General features: G+C 41.9%; 1 protein-coding gene across 4 annotated transcripts; it reads right to left on the bottom strand.

The window, feature by feature from the left end:
- Positions 1–78: 78 nt before the first annotated feature.
- On the bottom strand, positions 79–21971 carry LOC306913534 (leukocyte elastase inhibitor-like). 4 transcript variants are annotated; one of them, XM_079490256.1, is made up of 10 exons: positions 21813–21971; positions 20431–20620; positions 13900–14013; positions 12935–13075; positions 12140–12257; positions 10924–11066; positions 9000–9077; positions 8052–8141; positions 6581–6761; positions 79–329 (listed from the first exon to the last, which is right to left on the bottom strand). In XM_079490256.1, exons 2-10 carry the CDS (start codon positions 20605–20607, stop codon positions 94–96), a joined length of 1278 nt encoding a protein of 425 aa, XP_079346382.1. In that variant the 5' UTR covers positions 20608–20620; positions 21813–21971; the 3' UTR covers positions 79–93. The 4 variants fall into 4 exon arrangements, with proteins under 4 accessions (XP_079346382.1, XP_079346384.1, XP_079346383.1 ...); XM_079490257.1 differs by lacking the exon at positions 79–329 and adding an exon at positions 1606–3007 and having other exon boundaries at positions 21813–21970; XM_079490258.1 differs by lacking the exon at positions 13900–14013.
- Positions 21972–22264: the final 293 nt, after the last annotated feature.

Genomic DNA, 22264 nt, shown 5'->3' with positions numbered 1-22264 from the left:
TTTCCTGACAGAACTTGCTCTGCGATATGTCTGTGAGAGACTACGGTCCCGCTGAACCAGGAACCAGAGAAGTTGAGTAAAATGAGAACCAACTCAAGCGGGGGAGCAGTATCGTCCGGCAAACAGGACGCTCATGGAGGGGTTGTGTCGGATGAAGAAGAGGAAGGGGTGGTCGGCCACAAATTTAGCGGGGATCATGGCACAGCGGCAGCTCGTCAGCATGAAGACGGCGGCGGTGGCGGCCGCTGCCTCCGTCCCCTCCTCGTTCACCTCCAAGAAAGCCTTGTGAACCACCTTGGAAAGCACCAGGTCGTTGGCTGGGGACATGCCTGGTGGCGAGGACGACAGGGCAAGACAAGAGGAAGGACACATCGGTCAAGCACTTCAATCAGACCTGGGCATTACACGGCCCTTTTGGCTGACTCCGACCGGCCCGTGAAAGGTTACTCGGACATTTAAAAAAATAAAACTAATTTTACCTTATGCGTGGACTAAAACTGCATTGCTTTTTATTTTGAAGCACGTTTGTTCACGTAGAAGCAATCCGTTTCCTGACGTGAATTGCGTGTGATTTACAACCTTTTACCTTCCTTGTCACCCCTCAATAAAGGGTGTTATTAAAAGTTTACATCTAAGAATTTCTAGGACAGTTAAAGGTGGCCCTTTAAGGAGAGCCTTCCAAACCTGCACCAATAGGCCTATCTCACAGCCCGCTTTCCACACCCACTTCCGGTAAATAGTGGTGTCTTTAACATGAGCATTTACACGTTTTTTTCTCTGGAGAATCTAAGTACATTTCCTAATGTAAAAATGTGACAGACCAATATTATTATGAAGCAAACAAGATGGTAAATCAGCTCGAACAGATAGAACAAACCTTACCTTGAGAAAACAAAAGTTGTAGACTTCTTAAATTACCTCTGTTAACATGTAGTATCTATGGAGTGACGTCACGCTATCACCACTAGCTCCGAAAGGGGGCGGGGACATTCTGTGAGATAGGCCTATAGCCATAGAGTATATAAAAGGATAGAGACTGAACTGGCGCGAAGCTCCGCCCCCCCATCTATTCATGTCAGTGGAAGTTGCTCAGTGGCGTTTTGAAGCACCCGGAAGACTGCCGGAAGTACCGTCTCAGAACGTCTACTTCCGCATTTGACCACCACATTTTGGTGGTCAAATGCGGAAGTGCAACCGAGCGCTCAATGTTAAAGCCCAGCTGCACGGGGTTGCCCGGTCATGAATCCACGGGTCCGCCTGTAGTCCCTCCTCCTACCACTAGGGCCCAGTGCTTCAACGTTGAATAGCCTCACTGGCCCCTTGCCTATAGCAGCCTGAAAATTAAGTCGTTAGCTCATGCCCTGCACCTGTTCAATGTTGTATAATTGGAGTCATCGAAGCTGACCTGAGGGCTGATTTCACCCCGCTGCCCACACGATAGGAAAGTGCGCCATCTTGTGACAAAGCAAGGTACAGTACTGAACATGTTACCGGTTCAACAGTGAATGCATTACTCCAACAATGGATTGTTTTCCACCTATCCATTGTTTCAGCTATCCATTGTTTTTGTTTATTTTAATAATTTGCACATTCATTTTTGCCATCCCAGTTTGAATAAATATTTGTATTAATAGGGATAAAGAATACAGTACATTTGTATCTACCCCTTTTACTTTTCCCCTTTATCGCTGTGCATAAAAAGACCCCTAAAAAAACAAGAAAGCAAAAAGAACACAATATAATCAGCCGTATCTGTGTTATCTCACAAATATGCACAGTATGGATTTTAATAAACACCTTTGAATATACAATTATAGCAAAACAACATTAATTAAGGATAATTAATTCATTAAAAAAAGAAAGAAACGAAGGAGTGGGATTCAGAAAGGAATTTCAAAGGAACTCAAGTATTTACTAAAAGCGTTTCATTTGTGGAAACATTTTAAAGGCCTTCCCTAGAATATCAGTGACAAGGCAAAAAATTATCACTTCAGAATTTATTAAGTCTGGGACAGAGAACAATTCACTCGGGTTACAAGGAGAAGCTCAAAAATGTCATTTTAAAATACATTTTCGTGAATGGAAATGACAAACGGATGACAGCTTCCAGGAGGTGTAGTTAGACTCTTATGTAGCATTCAGAGCTTGTGGACTACAGTAGTTCTGTCAGGACAATACTCATGAATGGATGGAATATATTTTTTTATTGAATATAAAATGAGCAATATATTTATCATGGTTTGGCGATGAAATTTGAATTGGATCTGCTTTTGTGTACTCTGATAAAGCGCATCGGTCCCGACCACAGGGACTCCGAATCCCTCGTACGTAAAACAGCAGATCCAAAACAACAGGTGGTAGCTGGGGTGGTGGTGGCGGGACAGCAGCTGTGTTTGTGCAAGACAGCAGTGGTGAAGAGCAGCAGCAGCATGACAGCAGCAAAGCAACCAGGAAATGAGCAGTGCAGACTTCCAGATTAACCTCTTTTGGTGTTTTAAACATTATGTTATAATTTAGCTATTTTTGGAATATATATTCTTTCAGAGTGAACGTTTTTTTTATTTCGATGTCAGGCCTAAATGGCTTAAATAGAGCGGTCTGAGAATCAAAGGAGTGTGTGATTGGATGAGTGGATGTGGAGGTGGAGTCGAGGCGGCCCAATGCACGGCCGCCAGCAACTGCACTGAGTTTCCTGACAGAACTTGCTCTGCGATATGTCTGTGAGAGACTACGGTCCCGCTGAACCAGTACCAGAGAGGTTGACTAAAATGAGTACCAACTCAAGCGGGGGAGCAGTATCGTCCGGCAAACAGGACGCTCATGGAGGGGTTGTGTCGGATGAAGAAGAGGAAGGGGTGGTCGGCCACAAATTTAGCGGGGATCATGGCGCAGCGCATCATCATGACGGCGGCGGTGGCGGCCGCTGCCTCCGTCCCCTCCTCGTTCACCTCCACGAACGCCTTGTGAACCACCTTGGAAAGCACCAGGTCGTTGGCTGGGGACATGCCTGGTGGCGAGGACGACAGGGCAAGACAAGAGGGAGGACACATCGGTCAAGCACTTCAATCAGACCTGGGCATTACACGGCCCGGTGGGCCAAATACGGCCCTTTTGGCCGACTCTGACTGGCCCGTGAAAGGTTACTCGGACATTTAAAAAAATAAAACTAATTTTACCTTATGCGTGGACTAAAACTGCATTGCTTTTTATTTTGAAGCATGTTTGTTCACGTAGACGCAATCCGTTTCCTGACGTGAATTGCGTGTGATTTACAACCTTTTACCTTCCTTGTCACCTCCTCAAAAATGTCGTCATGCCAAAAAAAGAAAGGTGGATGCTGAATGCAGTATTTATTTACTGAAGTCAGAGGTAATAATAACATAACAATACTCTTATCGGCTTGTAAAAACAATGCTATTTACTGCTTTTTATATAGAAATAAAGTTACCCCTTGGGAAAAATATTTGCCCACCCCTGACTTAAATCCTCTAGTCTAGACTTTTTTTCCCCCATCTTCCCCATCTACACCAAATCTCTTCGCACTCATTTCTGTAAAATACACATTTTGTTCACGGTGTGGTGACATTTAGTGTGTTGGGTTACCCATCACAAGCAAAAAAATGTGTTGCAACTTGTCAACACAGTGGAAACTGAGCGTACTGTCCCACCCAGTCAGAGTACACAAGAGTTTATGATGGGGTCTGTGACCGTACATTTTTCCAGAGGTACACAGTCTACGCACATCCTCTCCGAAGATCCTCCGCGACACACCTTTGACGTTTTGACGTTACTGTCATAGTGCAACGTTCATTGCACAAAGCATAAATTAACCTTCCGTGTACTGCTGAAGATATAAGCTGTGAGCTGAAACCATCAGTGTAGGAATGCGTGTGGAATACCTTGGCCCCTTCCCTCAAAACTAGCAAATCACTGGTTTCCTGGAGGACTGAAAATTCACCTGTCACTATCATCCGGTCAATAGAAGAGAAGATGATTGCCCCACAACTCTACCCCCCCCCATTTATTTCTATTCCAATCTGTACCGTAATTTCCGGACTATAAACCGCTACTTTTTTCCCATGCTTTGAACCCTGCGGCCTATACAACGGTGTTAATCTATGGAGTTTTACAGCTAACGGCCACTAGGGGACCTTCTAAATCTATCTCTATGGCCGGCTATGGCCTCTAAGCGGCGTATAGTCTAGTGCGGCTTGTATATGTACACATTTGGTTTTTTCCCTAAATTTAGCTGGTGCGGCTTATATTCAGGTGCACTTTATAGTCCGGAAATTACGGTACATAGATTTAATGTTTTTTGAGATATTTAAATTGTTATTATTGTTTGCATCTTAATTGTCTAATACAATTATCAATCAATCAAAGCTGTGGCGTTGCAGATTTGGGTGTGTCAGCCTACAGTATATTCCACCGACAATATGAAGGTTTGACTATAATGAAAGACATATATTATAGTATCTAACCAGCAGCAAATATTTCCAGCAAAGATATTTAGTAAAATGTGATGAGTCAGATGCATGTATTTATTGCTACCCCGGGGCTGATGTGTTTTGGCAGTAAGCCTTCATCAGAGCAGAGTAAAACGTGTATAGAATGCCTAGAACTTTTTTCTATGCTCTGATGAATAAAGGCTCCTGATGAAATGCCTGAGGTAGCATTAACCCATTTTGGGCGGGAGTTGGTGTTAGCATTATGTTATGCTTTAGCTATTGAAAAATAGCAGATCTACAAGCTCATAGCGCGCCACCGAGTGGCGCGCTACGAGCTTGTAGGTCTGCTATTTTTGAAAAATCGAAGAACCACTGACGTAGAAACGTAGCTTTTTCAGAAAACTGTCGGGATGTAGAAGACATTTTTAGAATCTGATCTCAGGTCAAAATGGGTTAAGGACATGTGCGTGAGTGCGTCTCTTGAGTCTCTTACTACTGTGTGCAATGCCCAAATAAAGCATAGAATAGAGAATGGCATAATTCCATTCCAAACTCCGTGCCAAACCTTTTGCTACACCACCTATCCTATCCTAAGGCATAGGAGGATCGCACTGCAGAACGTTGTGAGCTTGTAGATCTGTTCATTTTGTCACATCTGGTACACATTAGGCTGCAATCACACAGCCCGTTTTGCGGGGAAAAAAAAAAAACGACATCCGTTGGACCGTTACATGTTTCATGTAATGTCATAAAAAAAATAATAATAATAATAATAATAATAATAATAATACAGGACCTTTGATACATTTCAGGACCCTTCCAAATGTTTTCCAGGCCAGGAAAATGTTTTATGTTATTTATTTTTTTTCTAATTCAAAATAATATTTCCAGGAAATTCATGACCGTGGGAACCCTGAATACAATAAAGCTATTGTTCCGCTGTGGGTTGTCCATTTTGATACGGTACTGTGTAGCTGTACGCATAGATATTAAAAGATATTGGCCGCTGCAGTTTGTTGGAGCGATGTGTGTTGAAGGAGGGGCGGAAGAATTTACACTGGGAGAGGAAGTACACCGGAAGTGTGGAAGGCACGTTATGTCACGCTGCCGCTCAAGTGATTACTGGCCAATCACAGCGCATCTTTTCCAGGACTTATCAGACCCGAACATGCGCCCTGTGACGCACGCTCATGCTTTCCGCGGGGCTTCGCAAGGAATCTCGGGAAAGTTTTGCCCTCCCTTGAACACATAGGGCTATTCTGAGTGGCCAAACAGCATTGACCACGCCTCCAGGTCTTAAGTTAAGTCATAAGACCTGGTACTTAAGACACGCATAATACTGCCCATACACTCCAGCAGTGTTGTTTTTGGCAGAACATTTTGATTTTAGTTTTAGTCGTAGTCTCTTTAATAGTTTTCATTTAGTCACATATTAGTCACCTGGAATGTCTTAGTGTTAGTCTAGTTTTAGTCGACTAAATGTCATAAGATTTTAGTCGACTAAATCTACAGTTGATTTAGTTGACTAAAATGTATTTTGGCGGGCCTTGATGGCGTCATAATGACTGATTTTAGACTTAATGAAAATAGCCGATCTACAAGCTCCCAACAGGTCGCACTGCGACACGTTGTGAGCTTGCTATTTTCAGCATGAAACGAAGTGTAAAATGACTTATACTGAATCTCTTGTCCACTAGTCCCCTTCCTAGCATTTTAGTCTAGTTTTTATCTGTTGACGAAATTGTCAATACATTTAGTCTTAGTTTTAGTCATCATAGCTTAGTTTTAATTTAGTTTCCATTTCGTTTTGGTCAGTGAAACCCATTTTGGGCGGGAACCCCTTTTGGGGTTAGCATTATGTTATGCTTTGGCTATTGAAAAATAGCAGATCTACAAGCTCATAGGTCTGCTAGCTCATACGAGCTTGTAGGTCTGCTATTTAAAAAAAATCGAAGAACCACTGACATAGAAACACAGCTTTTTCAGAAAACTGTCAGGATGTAGAACCACAAAAAAGGGTAGTCGACGAACATTTTTCGTCATTTTGGTTATAGTCGACGAAAACAACACTGGGCTGTACGTACCAGAGAAGTCGCACTGTGCCATGTCAAAGGCGTCCACCATGTACGTACCAGAGAAGTCGCACTGTGCCATGTCAAAGGCGTCCACCATGCCCATCTTGGTCAGCACCTGCTTCATGTCATATGTCTGCTCCATCTTGAAGCGAGGCAGACCCAGCTGAACCGTCATCGTATCCATCATGTCTGGGTTGGTCCAGTCCACAAAGTTCTCATAGGTCAGCGCCTTTTCCAGCTGGGGATATAATGTTTAGAGAGGCGAGATAAGAGAATTTACTTTGTAAATGGTGCATTTATATAGCGCCTTTATCCAAGGCGCTTCACATACTGTAGATTGTGCATTACACATTCACCCATTCTCACACACACACATCGATGGCGGCGGAAACCATGCAAGGCACCAACCAGCACATCAGGAGCAATTAAGGGTTCAGTGTCTTGCTCAAGGACACTTCGACACTAACTCATGGGGGAGCCCAGGTTCGAACTGGCAACCTTGCGGTTGCCATCCGGCCACTCTACCCCTGAGCTACCGCCGCCCGACTTGACTTGGTCTATAGCAGTGGTTCCCAAGCAGTGGTCCCCCCCCCCCCCCCCCGGGATCCCAAACTAGTGAAAATAGCAGTTCTAAAACGGTTAGTCCCAATAATCTGATTGGCTGGTTACCGTCACGTGACTGTTGTAAATCTCACCGATAATCCACACCTTCAATCACTTTATATCATTCACAGCTGATCCCGCAGCTATGTAGCTGTACTGGGGAAGAGGAGCACTTGAGTTTCTTACAAGCCCATGCCGTGCGGGCGTCTAAGCACATATGACTGTGGATGTGTAGCTCCGGGCGGCCTCGTAAAGACATCAATCGCCTCCTATTCCCCGCCACACTGGCTGACTAAAAACAAGGAAGTGTGTGGCTCGCTCTCGTGTGCGCAAAGTGTAGCTACTTTTGTGAATTTAATAGTTTTGAGGTGAATATTCATTGCTATATGTTTGCAACCGTTTTAGAAAAGCAATACGTCACGTGAGGCCCCAGCTTACCGTGGATTTTACAATGGATGAGAGAGGGCCACGCCTCTCACCCATTGTAAAATCCACGGTAACCTGAGACCTCTTGTGGTTTATTGCTTTAATCTACAAACTCACAATGTGTCGCTTCGCGCCACATTAGGAGCTTGTAGATTGGCTATGTTCACTACTTTTTAAACATTTGTTTTCTATGAAATGTGTTAGATTTTTCTTTCATTTCTTCATGAAATTACTGGGGTAAAAATTGTTGAATTTGTTTTGAATTCATGAACAATTTTGCCATTTTGGGAATGTTTTTTGAAAATGTTTTAAAATAATAATAATTAAAAACAAAATGTAGGAAAAAATTAATGAAATAAAAGGGACACATACAAATTGGGTGACCCACAAATCGCGAGACATGGCCAAAGCATTTCCGGGGGTCCCCAGCCAAAAACGTCGAGAACCCGTGCTCTATAGCTACCCCCAAATCTGTGTGTCCTTGTCCTACGACTCCTACCTTTTTCAGGCCTGTCGTACTGTCCTCCATCTCTATAGGCAGAAAGATGAGCATGCTCAGGTCTTTCCCTGTGTAGGGCAGCTCCAGGACCTGACAAACACAGTGGGCCATACCGCTTAAAACATAAAAAATACACAAGAATGTAGTAGAAATGTGATACAAATGAACCAAAACTGATGGCAATATGTTGGTTTTTACATTTTGCATCTACTAATCTAATCTAATACCAAAGACTAAAGTAAAAATGGGACCCAGTGCCTCCCTGCTTGGCACTCAGCAATCAAGAGTTGGATTGGGGGTAAGTCACTGTGACATACTAGCGTCATGTCCAGGGGGTGTACTTGTACATCAAGCTGCCTCACGCAGCGCTACAGAAACAGGAGTTAGGCTCCTGCCCTATGGGCCTCGTGGCTCGACAAGGCTTACAATGTATTCAAATCTATGGTTAAGCTTTATAGGGCAATAAAACAAATGCTTGGTTGGTTGAGCCGAGTAGCCATTTCCTTGTTTCTCAAATCAGAATGTCACTTTGGTAGAGGTTTAGTTTGAGCAGCTACCTTGCCATGATGTAACTCCAAATATTGGTGAGATATCTTTGATAGTTTTGCCATTAGAAGAAGTAGAAATGTACTGTATATTCCAAAATAGTCTCATGATTTACTTGCATCGTTGCACAGTCAAACGACTCTCAAAGTCACTCTTTTAGCACAAACAAATCAAAATAAAGCAGATCATGCCTATGTAGCATCACAAGACCTGACACTTGTGTCACTTTCATGTAAAAAATCAAGGAGGGTTTACTTGTCACTCGCTCGTATGAGAAACAAGCACAATATCTCACCAATAATTTAAAGTTACAGTGCTACGATGGCACAAACCTACCAACCAAAGTATCCTTTTGCTTTTACACAGATCAAAATAAAAAAGGAAGAATAACTAATTGATTACCTGACAGTTCATATCAGGGATGAAGGCAAGTGGGAACTTGGCACTCTGGTACATCATCTTCACCGGTTTGGTTTCAGTCTGTCCGAAACAACACACGGACAAATGCAAAAGCTCATTTTTGCCATTTTGAAAGAATTCACTGATAATAAAAAATAAAAATACAGCTGTTGTACATATTTAACTAATTGAAATGTATTCATGAATTAATAGCTACACTGGAATACAGGCTTTGATTTCCATTTCTTATACAGTATATTGAATAATATCACAGTGTATACTAGGGCATTCACTTCTAGTCCTTTTTACTAGTTGACTAGTTGCCTAGTTTACAAGTCGACTAGTTGTTTAACCACCTATTATGTTAAAAAAAAATATATATATATTTGTACATTTAAAAACTGTGTACATTGGTGACTATAACTATAATCTACCTGATCTTGAGGCCTACAAAATCGGGGAAAAAAAAAAAAAAATCAACTAGTCAACTAGTACCAGCAAGGTCGACTAGTGGATTCACTAATGCCCTAGTGTATACTGTATACAGTATATACGCCGTATACTATGGTCATAAGTCATCATGTTCACTTCGGAGCCCTCAGAGGAAGGTAGACCAGTGTGAACCCCATGACTTCCAGCCTGGTGAATCATTTACATAGGGAAATAAAGGACAGGTGTGGACAGCTCAGTTTGCACAACCAGGGTGTGTCTCTGTCTGTGCGCCTTCCCCACTGTGTGTGCACGTTGTGCCACACAGCACATCTCTTGTGTGAACACGGCCCGTGGTAAGAGGGTGTGTCTGTCCGTATACTGTAAATGTTAGTCACACATTCAATACAAACTTGGTCTTTATTAGGTTCACAGTGCTATCTATCTATACCTATCCACCCTTAAATAAGCGGTTCGTACACTCTCTCAACCACTGCTGCACTAGAGATAAGCGGACTAGTACATAGAAGGGAGAACACTTTTCCAAGATCCAAGATCTTTTAAAACACACCCGGTTCGTGCCAAATATTTGCGACGAGATGAAACTGATGAAGAATCTCGCAGACAACTTGCATAACAACACAAAACACGTTACTCAAACCAATCTGCCAGTGTAACGTGATACGTGTTCTTTGTCTGTCTGTCACACACAAAAAGCAGTCTAGGGATGCATGTTTTGGGTTTTTTTAACACAGCCTCCTGTGTGTGAAAGAGGAGAGAGAATAAAGATAGTGAGCAAAGGTTCTCCGCTTGTCACCTTGATGTAGGGTTAGACTGTTTGTGGCCCTTCTTAATAAATCTCATTCACCAGCCACCAGGGGGCGCCAAAAGTCCCAGACCACCACCATATATATATATCTTTTTTTTTTTTAATTATTATTTTCAAAATAAAATCAAAATAAAATCTATATATATATATATATATATATATTTTTTTTTAATGTTATGTTATGTTACAAAACACGAAAAACACGTCCTTGGCGCTCCAGGACATCATGCAAAATATTTGGCAGCCATTGAGTATTAATAACTTGAATTTATATAGCTCCTTTCAAGAGACCCAATGATATTAAATAAACAAAATGAATACAAATAACTTTGTTCTTTTGTCTGTACACTGAATATCAACTCATCCTCTTCTCACAACCAACTACAAACCTATACAACAGTATGACATAAATCAGTTTCATTTCATAAATCCCTCTCTGTGCCTGCTTAAGCCAAGATAAATACTACAACACCTTGCTGCCTGTCACTGACGTAACCTTGTTGAGTGTAAACCAAGTACCATCATGTTACCTTGCTGAGTGTAAACCAAGTACCATCATGTTACCTTGCTGAGTGTAAACCAAGTACCATCATGTTACCTTGCTGAGTGTAAACCATGTATCATCATGTTACCTTGCTGAGTGTAAACCAAGTATCATCATGTTGTTACCTTGCTGATTCTGAACTGAGCGTCACGCGTGCTGGTCGCCTTGAACGGCTTGTCCCACATGCCTTTGAAGTAGATGGCATTGACCAGCACCAGTCTGGTCATGTCGTCCACCACACCCTCGGCCAGCAAATCCTTGATTTTATCTAAAACACACACAACAACAAATGGAGTCAAGCTACACTAAAGTGTGGGGCTGTTAAACGATTCTTCAAATAAAGGGACAAAACGTCCTATATACAGTATAGAAACGTCTTCATGATAATGTTGTCAAAGTTAGCTTATAATTGAAAATTACAAAAGGGAAAATGTTTATGTATGTTTTTTTTTAGATGGGAAGCAATTGAATGGTATCTGAAAAAGCTGACACATGCTACTTTCACCTGACCACAAACATACTGTAATGTGAACCGATTGACATGAGAACACAAAGTAGGAAAATGTTTGTTTTGAAGAAAACACCAATGGCAGAAAATCTTGTTTATTTTGTTCTACCTACGGTTCAAGAGTTATAGGCCAAAACGCAAAATGGCACTTTTATAGCGCCACCATGAGATGAATTTGAAAAACTGGGGCAGTGGTTCTTCCTAGGCCTACTGGGAATGTGGTGTGCATTCAAAGTTTCATGATTGGTCCAACGGTACACACACACTCACACCCCCCCCCCCCCCCCCGGCAGAGACAATGAGAGGCGAGCGGGCAGGTATGGAGGCGTGGGAAATCTGACAGCTGTGCTGGTTTCAATTCACGCACTTGCCCGCCTGCAACCGGAGCTCCTTTGTGGTCAACGTTTTTGGCACTTTTCACACATGAGGAGCGCAGTGCATGGGACCACGGCTGATGACCCGAACGAGAACACAGCTCCCCGTCTATAGACAATGGCATGTACAATAACCGTCTTTATTTAAGTGCCTTGCTCAGTGTCATTCATTCTGCCAGTGGTACATTGGATTCAAACCATTGCATTTCCAATCAGCTGCCCAAATTTCTAACCTTTATCCCCAAGCAGTTTAAAATCTGTTCTTTTCGCAGAGTGACGACACAACTATACAAAGTATAGATGAGCCCTGGGCTGAAATCGAACATAATAATAGCAAAAAAGCATAAGACTAAATGAAAAGAAACGAGGCAGATAAAATATGCAATATTTGAATTTCTATGGCCTCTCATTACCTACGCTGACTTAGGTTCTGTGCGTGCATACGTATGTCACCGGTACCTTGTGTCTGTTTCTCCACCCAGCCGTTGATGTTGACCCTGGCCGACTCTGCCTGGGTCTTGAAGTCCACAGACTCCAGCTGTGCATTGTAGTGCTTTTTGGTGGAACTTAAGAACTCCTGACACGTGCGCACGACACACACACACACACACACACACACACACACACACACACACACACACACACACACACACACACACACACACACACACACACACACACACACACACACACACACACACACACACACACACACACACACACACACACACACACACACACACACACACACACACACACACACACACACGCGCACGCACACACACACACACACACACACACACACACGTTAGTTTACATAGTGCTAAACACAGGATGAAATACTTAGTTTATAATACAGTATTATATGGTAACAAATACAATCAATCATCTAATAACACTTCTAGTCTAAACAACTGAGCTTTAAGGAATTCATTACTCCGTTAAAGCAATGTGTCAATTTAGATTTTTTTGCCTATTGAAAAATAACAAATCTACAAGTTTGTGCAGCGCTGCGAGCTTGTGCATGCTATTGCTGCTATTTTTGAAAAATACTGAAAGTGTGAGAGCTACTTATTTAGAAGAACTATTTAGAAGGAACTTTGCGCTGATTTTGTTTACATGAAAGGTGCTATATAAATAAAGTGTATTATTATCATCATCTTTCACTACATTTCTCACATTCAAAAGATTACCAGTATATAATGAGTTCTACCACACACACACGCATGTGCACGCACACACACACACACCTACCTCAACAAACTGGTAGGTCTGCTCTCCGTAGAGCCGGTTGGCCACGCTGAGGGCGTAAGACATTCCGGGCTTGTTCAGGTCAGTCATGAGCTTGGAGAAGTCAACATGGACGTCACCCGGGACATTGTGGATGTGCAGAGACTGTGGGAGATCAAATCATTAGACCACGAGAGTAAGGGAAGACATTGTTCTAGTGACGGATGTACTGTAGACACTGGTATAATCGAAAAAAGTACATTTGTTTTTACTAGGCGTGCAACTGCCAACCGTTAATCGTACTAATCGATTTAATCGTTTTGAATAAAATAATGAAATCTACAAGATCATATCGAGTGCCGCGCTACAAGCTTGTAGATCTATTTTTGAAAATCGTGAAAATGCGGCGCAAATCTTTGAATATACGTACTGTATATTCTTTCAGAGCGAACGTTTTTAACTCAAATCTTTGCTTCCCAGGGGGTCCCTGGGAAAAACATATTTTCAGATGGGGGTCCACGGCCAAATACAGATCATTCTGGAGGTCCTTTACATGAAAAACTGTTGAGCACCACCGACATACAACTGTTAGGATTTAGAAGCATTTTTTTAAATCAGCCTCAGGTCTCTAAATGGGTTAAAACATGTAGCAGATCTCACAATCTTTGCATGACATCATTGTACGTATACAATAGGAGTCAAATAAACACTCGGCGCCTCATCATCACGTTGCTGGGAGTTTCCAATTGTAAACAATTCAAAACACATGCTGTGCTCAGGGGGGAAAAAATCATCTCTCAGTCAGCGTACACGGCCCCTTAATCCTGACACCAAATGACGCATAAAGCTCTCTCACACAGTCCACATGCAACACGGAGAGAGAGAGAGAGCGAGAGCGTTCCCATCACCAGTGAGTCAGTACGCAGCTGCCACTGTCAGTTAGTAACACAGCCCTTTAGTAGTTAGTTAGCTTTGCTGTACAGTAGCACCTTCTGCAGGTGAAGGGGCAGTCTGGTCATCTGGACCTGCTGTTGCATCAGTGTCTGCTCTGCTGATGCTGCTGCCGCCCTACTGGGCTCCTCTGCCTCCGACAAGCAGAGAACCTGGAGGTGCGACCAGCGTGTGTGTGTCAAAAGTTAGGAGCAGGTAGAAGGGGGAGGGAATCAGTGTTGTTTTTGGCAGCAATTTTTGATTTTAGTTTTAGTCATAGTCTTTTGAATAGTTTCCCTTTAGTTTTAGTGACATTTTAGTCACCAGGAATGTCTTAGTGTTAGTCTAGTTTTAGTCGACTAAATATCATCAGATTTTAGTCGACTAAAATGGCGGGGCTTGATGCCGTCTTAATGACTGATTTTACACTTTCTGAAAATAGCAGATCTACAAGCTCACAACGCGTCGCAGCGCGACGCGTTGTGAGCTTGTAGATCTGCTATTTTCAGCATGAAACCAAGTGTAAAATGACTTATACTGGATCTCTTGTCCACTAGTCCCTTCCTAACATTTTAGTCTAGTTTTTATCTGTTGACGAAATTGTCAATACATTTAGTCTTAGTTTTAGTCATCGTAGCTTAGTTTTCATTTAGTTTCCTTTTAGTTTTCGTCAGTGAAAAAAGGTAGTCGACGAACATTTTTCGTCTTAGTTTTAGTCGACGAAAACAACACTGGAGGGAATGCTTTGTATCACTCGACTGTGGAATTCATATGCGTCTCCTCAATGTTCAAGGTTGTACTTTATTGTTGAGGAACCGTTTTGAATCACACTGTCAGACCTGTTATGTGGACTGAACTTCACATCTAGTTTTTTTTTTACAATTACAATACCGGTGGTTCTCAAATATTTTAATTCCAAGGACCATAACTCTGACAGTGTACAAATGGAACCAAATTGACCCGTACGGGTCTCTCGTGTAAGGGTCCATTTGGAACACTTAAGGTAACCCAGAGGGTCCCTTGACCTCACTTTGAGAACCACTACAATTGAGAACCACTACAATATATGATTGATGAATTTGTGCCATTCAGAAATTCTATATAGAAAAAAGAGAGACGATCTGGGCGCTCAAAAATTTAAAAGAGAGAAGCCTGTATTAAATTAGAAAGGCAACTGCCAACATGTTTATTTTTTTATTTTTTTATATCGGAATTATTAAAGGGAATCGCAAAGGAACCAGAATCGTTAAAATTCTAAAGGATCCCAACCCTCAAAAGGACATTATATCGTCACCCTTTTTGTTACTACTTCTATGTACTGTATACATAACTTAACTATATATACTTATATAGTATACTTTTAGTATAGTATAATTTCCCTCTGGATTAATAAAAGGACGTACATGACAGCCAATGACCAATGACGTTGTAGTATCACCTCTATGCATTAACCTATCTGAGAGGAGCAATAACTCAATGTGTGGGTGGATTAGTACTACATATTTGAAGCATGGTATGTGTGTCAAGTTCAACTAATGAGGTGAGGTGAGGTGTGAGGTGAGGTGAGTGAGGTGTGAAGCACCATGGCCAGAGCTGTTTTTTGCCATGAAAGGATTCCTCAGCACAACTCTTAACAATTCACCCACACAAACTATGTGAAGAGAATACTTCACATACTAAAAAATCTATCTACCTAAAAGCGTTAAAAAAGGTTTACATATTGAGACTCGCACGGTAATACTGAACACATGTAATCATTAACACGATAATGAGATGAAATTGCATATACCCCTCAACGTTTGTCAAGATTGCCTCCAAAAGGGCCACGTATATGCCTGCTTATATGACTAGGTAGGATAGCATACTGAATTATTAAATATATATGCATGTGTGTGTTAGGGCATTCACTTCTAGTCATTTTTACTAGTTGACTAGTTGCCTAGTTTACTAGTCGACTAGTTGTTTAACTACCTATTAAAAAAAAAAAGTCGACTAGTGGATTTCTAGTTGCTTAATGCCCTAGTGTGTGTTGGATATACTATAGTACTATACTGTACTGTTAGCTCTGGTCCATATACTGCTTCTATGATTCTGCCTTGCAGTAAGGCTATGCTACTTTCGTTTTTAAATCTCACATGGAAATCAGACCAGCCTCTCCTCTTTAGTGGAAATCTCAAGAACGTTTGACCTACTCACCAATACAAAGACGGGTTGTGTCATTAGAAAGCCTACTTTCCTTAGTGGACGCACTCTGAGCCCCCCACCACACGTATAAACGGTACTTTTTGGCCAGAAAGGGATTTTTTTTTCACAGGAGGAAAAATATTCTCTATGAGGCAATTATTCTCTGGGCAATATCGGTAGAGGGCGCATTGGAGTTTCCGGTGGAAACAAAACCCCTTTTTGGCCAAAAAGTACCGTTTATACGTGTGGTGGGGGGGCTCAGAGTGCTCCCACTAAGGAAAGTAGGCTTTCTAATGACACAACCCGCCTTTGTTTTGGTGAGTAGCAAAAACTTTATTTTTTTTTACGCTAAACTTACTGCAGGGCAGAATCATAGAAGCAGTAAGGCTATGGACCAGAGCTACTGTACTGTAGACTGTTTGTCTGTTATGAGACAGAAGTAACAGACTGATAAAACATTATATGAGACAGAAGTAACAGACTGATAAAACATTATGAGACAGAAGTAATAGACTGATAAAACATTATGAGACAGAAGTAACAGACTGATAAAACATTAGCCAACAACACTGCGGGTTGATTAGTTAATCACATCTTACTGTAGACTTTATAACTGCGTGTATTTATAGTACCCCACACGCCTAAGTGAAATTAAGTATCCAATCTGGAAGAGAACTAGTGGTTCCTTGCTTCTCAATTATTGAACCACTTGAACCCCAGCATCCATATTCTGAGGGGAACATTAGCCAACAAATAGCAGATCTACAAGCCGACAATGTGTCTCAACATGATGCCTTGTAAGCTTGTAGATCTGGCAAAGACATTTGGTGTGTAGATAGATTTAATTTCCCCCCAGTCTAGAGGGTTTAAGTAGTTAAGATCGAGTCAGTTATATGGTTCTATATTTCCAGTTAATTGCCCAGCCCTGCTAAGACAACAGTGTGACAATATTTCTAACACCCCAGATTCTATGGAGAGAGAAGATAACACATAACACACGTTCCAACATGTTCCATGTCAGACATGTCCAAAGTACAGCCTGGACGCCAATTGTGGCACGAGGGCCCACATCCTAACCTGACTCCGCCAGATGGGGCAGCAGAGAGTACACTGGAGGGGGGAACCCAGTGTACTCTCTGCTGCCCCATCTGGCGGAGTCAGGTTACCCGCATCCTTCCTCAAATGTAATATTTATGGCTTGAAATGAATTGAGGTTTCTTTCTGCGTGTCTTGAACTTAACCTGGGCAGAGAGAATTTGCCATTTGAACAAAAGGCAATATAATGGACTTCATATAATTGCGGTGCATGCATGTGAAAAAAGGCTGATGCGTGTGTATGTGACTTCCTTATTGTGCACAGTATTTCAGGAGATGCAGTTGGCCTTAACTTCCCTACGGTATTTTCATATTTCTCTGAATATGGACACGCCTGTTCTATGTGATGTCACTATCTACTGATCAGATCATCATTAAGATAGGATAATAAACGGTCGCAGGTGGTGCCTCAACAAGATCATGTGGTCTAAAAAGACAGATATTCCTGTGAGCTTATAGATCGGCTATTTCTGGTACATGACACCATCATGGTCCATCGTGCGACGCAGCATAAACTAGGCGTAATAAAGGCGATGGATCTCAGACTGACAAGCGTAAACCATATTTGGAAAGGGGGGGGGGGGGGGGGGGTGAGAGAGCGAGAGGGGTACTTACTTAATAAAAACGAGTATGCATTACATTGTATAATGTACTGGATAAAATAATAGTATACATATTGTACATTAATACAAAAGATCTAGTAACAACTAACTTATCCCTTTTGATTTTTTACAAACTGGGACAAAAACTCTTAAATGTATTATACCAAAAAGAATGTTTAATAAAAAGTATAAATATAAATTGTTTAACCTATTTATATGACATTGAGAGGTACTTTTCCTTACAAATCATTTGAATTTCCAGAATTTTAATGAATTATCCTGGTCTCTGTTAAAGTCAGAAAGCCCTCCAGTGCTTTTAAGTTTTATCAGTGGCTGGTGAACATATACAGTGCCCACACACCCGTCTGGCACCATCAGGAAACAAGGCGAAGCGAAACTCTACACTGACATGGCATGGCATTTCACTCATATTTTACTCTACAATGTAGTCAATTAGTCATTTGGCTCAATGTCCATGACAAGCTGAGATGCATTTGTGATCGTGAAAGTAGATCCATTTGTCCGGAATGTATTTGTTTTGCCATATACAATTAGTAATGCTACTTCTCAGGTCACAGCAACATTCCAGAGTACATTCCACCACGTGGAAAGTTACACACGCCCTACAATGTGAGTCTTCTGGTTCTCAGTCAAAAGAAAGAGAAAAGAGAGAGAGAAAGAGCCAGGGCAGGTTTTACATGATTTGAGCCAGGAGGAAACAGGGTTTTCTGGTTGTCAAAGATTCATGATACTGCATTATCATAGTCATGCTCACCACTCTTTGCTTTTTGAGTTTGGCTTTTCAGCAGAAACAATGTCCTGCCTCTCATATAATTAGCCGAGTAACATTCCAGCTATGTTAGCTATTTATCGTTTTTTTGACCAAAGTCCACACCAATGCAACTCCATGCAACTAGGCCTACTTGCAACCAACTTTTCCCCAATGGCAGTTGCAAGGAGTTGCATTGCACTGGCCTTAACAATGTTTTTCTTTTTGCAAGGTGTTGCGATGAGTTGCATTGGTGCGGTCTGACCTTTAAATGGTAAATGGGTGTTTGAATCTAGTGTTGATCATTTTACTGATAATAGAGCAGTGTGTATAAAAAAAGCATACGGTAGTAGCAGCACTCATCCTATTCATCGGTGCATAATACAAATATGATCGCACACGTACAACATTTATGTTGCATATCTTGACTGCAAAAGGGGGACTGTTTTCCTTCTTTACTCAAACTCACATGATGTACGACAGACCTAGAAACACCTGTACATTGGATATAATATACTGTATATAATATGGTTCCTTGATCATTATATTGGCGTCTGTAGGGTTTCCCTCACCCCATGTTTAGTCCTCTAATTTTGGCAAATGTTTGCCTATTTGTCACTGAATGTTCGCCTTTATGACCAGAATAGAGTATGTTAGGTCCTGATGTCAAATCCACGCACCAATTGGAGCACGGAAGTGTTATTCCCAAACCAAAATCCCATGTTTTATCAGGTGATTAGGTTTGTGTACTTTTGAATTTGTATTATAATCCCCTTAGGGGGATCTTAGATCGCCTCATATAAGAACTGTGTTTGAAAAATAAACAAATCATCCAGGCCGTTTCACTCCTACAGATATGATGAATCAACGGACTGATGAGAAAACGCTAATGTTAATGCTACCAAATTAGTTACATTTTCGCTAGAAACAGACTGTATCAAATATAAGTAATTGACTACCATAAACGACACAGAGACACCTCTCCAACAATATCGCCGAGACAGTTCGTTTCTTTTTGGACCACAATTCTTATACGAGACTATTTCAAGATGACCCCATGCTATTCACCACAGAGTTCTCTCTTCCACAAACCCCTTGGAACCAGGGGACGAGCGAGTGACGCCAGGAGTTCGGCAATCTATACAATCACGACAAAATGAAATGTGCGTGCATGCGTGTGAGGGGTCACCAACATGTCCGTGGCAAAGACTTGGTCTTGTCCGTGGCAAATTTTAGATTGTCTGTTTTACACACCCTTATAGCCTAAATGTTCTCATTTTGATCATAAAAGGTCTCCACACTCAGCGGCGTTTCTCCATCGTTTTTTCCGAAAAACGCGGCCGGTGTGCAACCACCTTAACACCCACTTACTGAATGTCAACTCTCCAGGTCTTCTTCAGAACATGTATGACACTATGGCACATTAGGAGTCCACTAATGCTAGTGGTTCTACAGACCTGTTATGGTCATCAGGGTTATCTATTTATGCGTTTCTGGTAATATTATTGTCCACTCATTTTGTATGTCCGTGGCAAAAAATGGAACGTTGACAGAAATGTCCACCACAGGGTGCTGATCCCTGATGCGTGTGCATGTGCGTGCAGTAAGTACATTTTATTTATATAGCACCCCTCACAGAGAGATCTCACAGAGTGCTTTACATACAGTGAGAGAGAGCAAAACAGGGGATACAACGGAAAGAATACTGTACAATTCGACTCAAAACAATAATACACTAAAAACAAAAAAAAAACATGAACCATCAACAAAAGCTTGTTCAAACAGAAAGGTTTTAAGACTTTTCTTAAAAATGTCAGCCGAGGGTGCAAATCTCAGAGCAAGTGGGAGTGAATTCCAGAGATTAGCAGCTACCGCCTGAAATGATCTTTGGTTTTTAATTTAGTAGAGGGTGGGTCTAACAATGCATGCATGCCACCCACCTGTGCCATCTGCGCGGCAGTGTTTCCGCGCGCTCCCAGCAGCACCATGGCCAGAGCAGAGGAGATGCTGATAGGGGAGTAGAAGACGTTGCCCGTGCTGTTGTTCTCCGTCAGCTGTTTGAACAGAGACAGAGAGAAGGTGGTGCAGGCGGCTGCCACGGGGGTGGAGGACGGCATGGTGATCTGTTCGCTGGGAAGAAAAATTAAAACACACACAAACCATTACATTATTAAGGGCTAATTTATTTTATTTTATATATATTCTGGTGTACCTTTTTAAAATTCCATTTTAAATGGCCCTAGCGTTAGAACATTTTAAATTAAATTTAAACAAATAAAAATAAATAATGGTACGCTCATGCATGCATTAGTTAAGGTCAATATCAGTGACCAGAACCATAGATGTGTTAGAAGTCCCTTTAATTAAACTGCATGATAGAAGTTAAATGTGATTTTTCTCTCTCTCTCTCTCTCTCTCTCTCTCTCTCTCTCTCTCTCTCTCTCTCTCTCTCTCTCTCTCTCTCTCTCTCTCTCTCTCTCTCTCTCTCTCTCTCTCTCTCTCTCTCTCTCTCTCTCTCTCTCTCTCTCTCTCTCTCTCTCTCTCTCTCTCTCTCTCTCTCTCTCTCTCTCTCTCTCTCTCTCTCTCTCTCTCTCTCTCTCTCTCTCACACACCTATATCAAGCCAACTAAACATTATAGACAGGCTGTCTATAATTATGAATTATGAAAAAAATAAATAAAAAGGATAACTATTTGGACAATGGAAAGGTTATGTAAAATAGTTTACATGATTTGAACATACACATCATCATGCCTAAATGTACCCTTTAACGTGTTTATGCCATAGAGTATATATATAATAGAGACTGAACTGGCGCGAAGCTCCGCCCCCCCCAGCTATTCATGTCAGTGGAAGTTGCTCAGTGGCGTTTTGAAGCACCCGGAAGACTGCCGGAAGTCCCTCCCAGGACCTCAACTTTGAGGTCCTGAGTGACGTAGGGCAACTGAGCGCTCAACGTTAAAGCCCAGCTGCACGGGGTTTCCCGGTCATGAATCCACGGGTCCGCCTGTAGTCCCTCCTCCTACCACTAGGACCTAGAGCTTCAACGTTGGAAAGTCTGCCTGCCCCCTTGGTTTATGCCCACAATGACTGGCTAGCCACATGTTTAGAGCAATAGAAATATTAGGCCGTATGTGACTGTCGACTGTTCAACAACTTCAATTGGATTATATTACACTTGTTGCCATTCTGATGATCACCTCAATGAAAATAATTACTATTCCCATGACAATGACATAATATTATTCATAATATAGCATTGCTGCAATGCTTTACCTGTACATTCTGGTTTTAATATGAATCAATGAGGTGTATAACTTACCAGTGTGGTGACCAATATCCTAATGAACTAGCCTGGTTAATAAACCAGACCGAATCAGCCGTTGGCAAAAAAAAGTTGCCTACCGCGACAGTGTTGTGTGATATTAGTCTGGCTTATTAGCCAGGCTACTAATGAACAACTTTCACAGAACTAAAATATGAAGAGATACGCCCCAAACACACTGCTATGCTGTGGGCTTCCGCGTTTGGTAGAGTCAAGGACTATTGTGTAAAGAAGGAGTGGTCAAACGTCAGGGAAACGGAGGCGGAAGTTCAATAGAAAAGCACTGACTAAAGTCATTCCTGTCCTTCATTAGATATCCTAGGTCTGGAAAACATGCGTCATACAGTCTTCTATGGTCAAGCCTCGCCCACGCGCAACACACACGCACACGCACGCGCACGCACGCACGCACGCACGCACACACACACTTACACACACACACACACACA

The sequence above is a fragment of the Electrona antarctica genome (assembly GCF_951216825.1).
Source record: "Electrona antarctica genome assembly, chromosome: 20".
NCBI classification, from domain to species: Eukaryota; Metazoa; Chordata; class Actinopteri; order Myctophiformes; family Myctophidae; genus Electrona; species Electrona antarctica.
Note: the sequence above shows the minus strand (reverse complement) of the source record. Positions and strands in the feature narration are given on the sequence as shown.